This window comes from Sinocyclocheilus rhinocerous, unplaced genomic scaffold (genome assembly GCF_001515625.1).
Source record: "Sinocyclocheilus rhinocerous isolate Xijiao unplaced genomic scaffold, SAMN03320098_v1.1 scaffold3218, whole genome shotgun sequence".
NCBI classification, from domain to species: Eukaryota; Metazoa; Chordata; class Actinopteri; order Cypriniformes; family Cyprinidae; genus Sinocyclocheilus; species Sinocyclocheilus rhinocerous.
In genome coordinates, this window is record NW_015644645.1 from 40,495 (window position 1) to 42,695 (window position 2,201).

General features: G+C 51.9%; 1 protein-coding gene across 1 annotated transcript in view; it reads right to left on the bottom strand.

The window, feature by feature from the left end:
* Positions 1-2,032, bottom strand: part of LOC107758764 (uncharacterized) — a 4,817-nt gene extending 2,785 nt beyond the window's left edge. Inside the window, exon 1 of the mRNA XM_016576578.1 lies at positions 567-2,032. Within this exon, the coding sequence (XP_016432064.1) occupies positions 611-2,032 (1,422 nt within the window). The 3' untranslated portion in view covers positions 567-610. The remainder of the gene's footprint in view (positions 1-566) is intronic.
* Between the last annotated feature and the right edge of the window lie 169 nt (positions 2,033-2,201).

Sequence of the window (2,201 nt, forward strand, 5' to 3'; positions counted from 1 at the left end):
GAGGGGTCTGTGAATGTTTGTTAATCTAATGAATAATTGATTTGTTAAATCAAATGAAAAATGGTGTGTCTGATTGGTCCAGACGCTACAAACTCCCCCCTTTTCGGGCGTTGTTGTCCGTAGAATAGACAACAACGAGCGATGTCAAAGGTGCAGAACAATCGAACACACACCTGCCACTCACGGCTGGTAGACAGTGGTGGCTCTCTGGCTGTTGGTGCCTCCAGGAGTGGTTGTGGTGCCGTGGTGGATGCTGTCAGGTGGTGCGCTGTGGTGATGTAGGCTGTAGCAAGGTGTGGGTCCTCGAGCTTATGCAGCAGGTGTCTAGGCTGTGTCACCTGTCATCCTAGTGATGATGGCAGGAGAGCAGCAGGTGGTTGTTAGCCCTCTGTTTTGCTCAAACGTCACTAGAAATCTGATGTTTGCGGTGTCGCTTGGCTCTTGTGGCGGCACCGACTTGAGCTTGCCTGAGTTGTGTTGGTAGAGCTTTCGCTGTTGGGCATGTGGGCCCGTTGCTCAATCCAACGTTGTCTGGCTGCTTCTGGGGTGTCGACCGGTTTCAAGGGATGCTCCTTAGTTGAGTTTTGTTCAAGGAGCTCTTTTGCGAGTGTCAGCAGCTCCTGTAACCCAGAAGTAGGCGTGTCCAGCTGTCCTTGTGTAGCCTCCGTTCGGCACCTGTGTGAAGGGTGTGGAGGAGGATGTTGTGGTGGACTGCTGTTGGACATACCGTGGTGTTTGCAGGATGAGGATGCCTTTTTTCCATTGCTTTTCCCAGTGGTTGGTCTGGAACCTGGGTCTGTTGCCATGGTGATGGCTCTGTCCTCTTCTGGCTAGGGGCTTTCTGTAGAAGGGTTTTGCATTGTGGCAATGCTGGGTGCCTTCTGGTGCCCGCTTTGGATTCTGAGTTGTGAAGTTCAGAATCAGCAGCGATCAGTCCATGTTCAGACTCTGGGTCTGAGAATTCCTTTATGATGGCTTGTTTAAACTGCTGGTGAGACTGCAGGATCAGTTCCTTTGATGTCCTCAGGGTCTCTGCAGTATTTAGGTTGCCAGATGTATTGTCTCTGGCCAGCTCGTTGGGGTCTGTGGGGTCACACGGTGTGTGTGTCTGCAGTGATCCTCTGGAAAGGTCCCTGCCCCACCCCCTTGTGGCTGCTGGTTGGTGACGTGTGAACAGTGGCTCTCGCCCCCCCCCTCGCAGGTTCGGACTCTTGGCTGAGGGGGTCTGGGCCTGCTTGCCAGGGGAAGTTCTGTTTCGTGTTTTCCCTGTCTGTTCACCTTGTGGTCTGCAAGCATATTCCAGTTCATTTGTGACATTGAATTCACCTCGGGCTGCTTGCAGGCTGGCTGCGTTGTTTCGGTTTGCCTGAATTTTTATTTTTTTTTCTGCAGCTGCAGAGGTTTTCAGGGTTTTCAGGGAGCTGACTTGTGAAGTGTCAAGCAGAAGGCTTTGGCTCCCTTTCCCCCCTTTCGTAGCTGTGCACAGGCTTGGAGGGGCTTGCACTGCTGGTGATGTGATTTTTGCTTGAGTCCATGCGCAGTCGGTTGGACTGTTTAAATTCTTTCTGAACCATGTCAAGCTCCTCTTTAATTGCTGAGTCAGGGTTTGGACCTCAGCTCTGGCTGCATGCAGATGGCCTTCTAAGGCCTTAGATCTGGTGTCTCTCTCAGTTAGTTCCACATATGCTGTTTTAACAGTGACTTTGTGTGAAACAGTTCTCTTTCCAAGTCCTGTCTGATGGCTTTTCCTAGCGGCGCTTGGTGTCCAGCGGCTGTTAGAGCCTCCTGAAGACTGGTGATTTCCTTCTGTTGCACCATTCTGTGAAGGTTCCTTGCATCCGTTCTGTGCCTTCTCTCGTTGAGCAGGTGTCAGTTCTCTGCAGAATTCTGTGACTTGCAGTTTCAGCTCATTTACCTCCTGTCTGAGGCCCTTGAGGGCAAGGAGAGGATGATGCTGGTCAGATCCTGGTGGTTCAGGCTGGGTGTCAGGTGTCCACTTTTGTCGCAGTCTCACTGTTCCTTTCTCTGCCATTGCAGATTGTTGGCTGCTTTGGGCTGAAGGATGTCCATCACAGTGCTCTGCTGGGTTTCCAGGTGGTCCTGGTGAGCTGGCAGGGCTGGATGTCTGTGGAATGTCTGCGACATACTGGCACACTTGTGGGAACACCAGAGAGAGAGACGCAGAAGGCAAATGCAAGTAC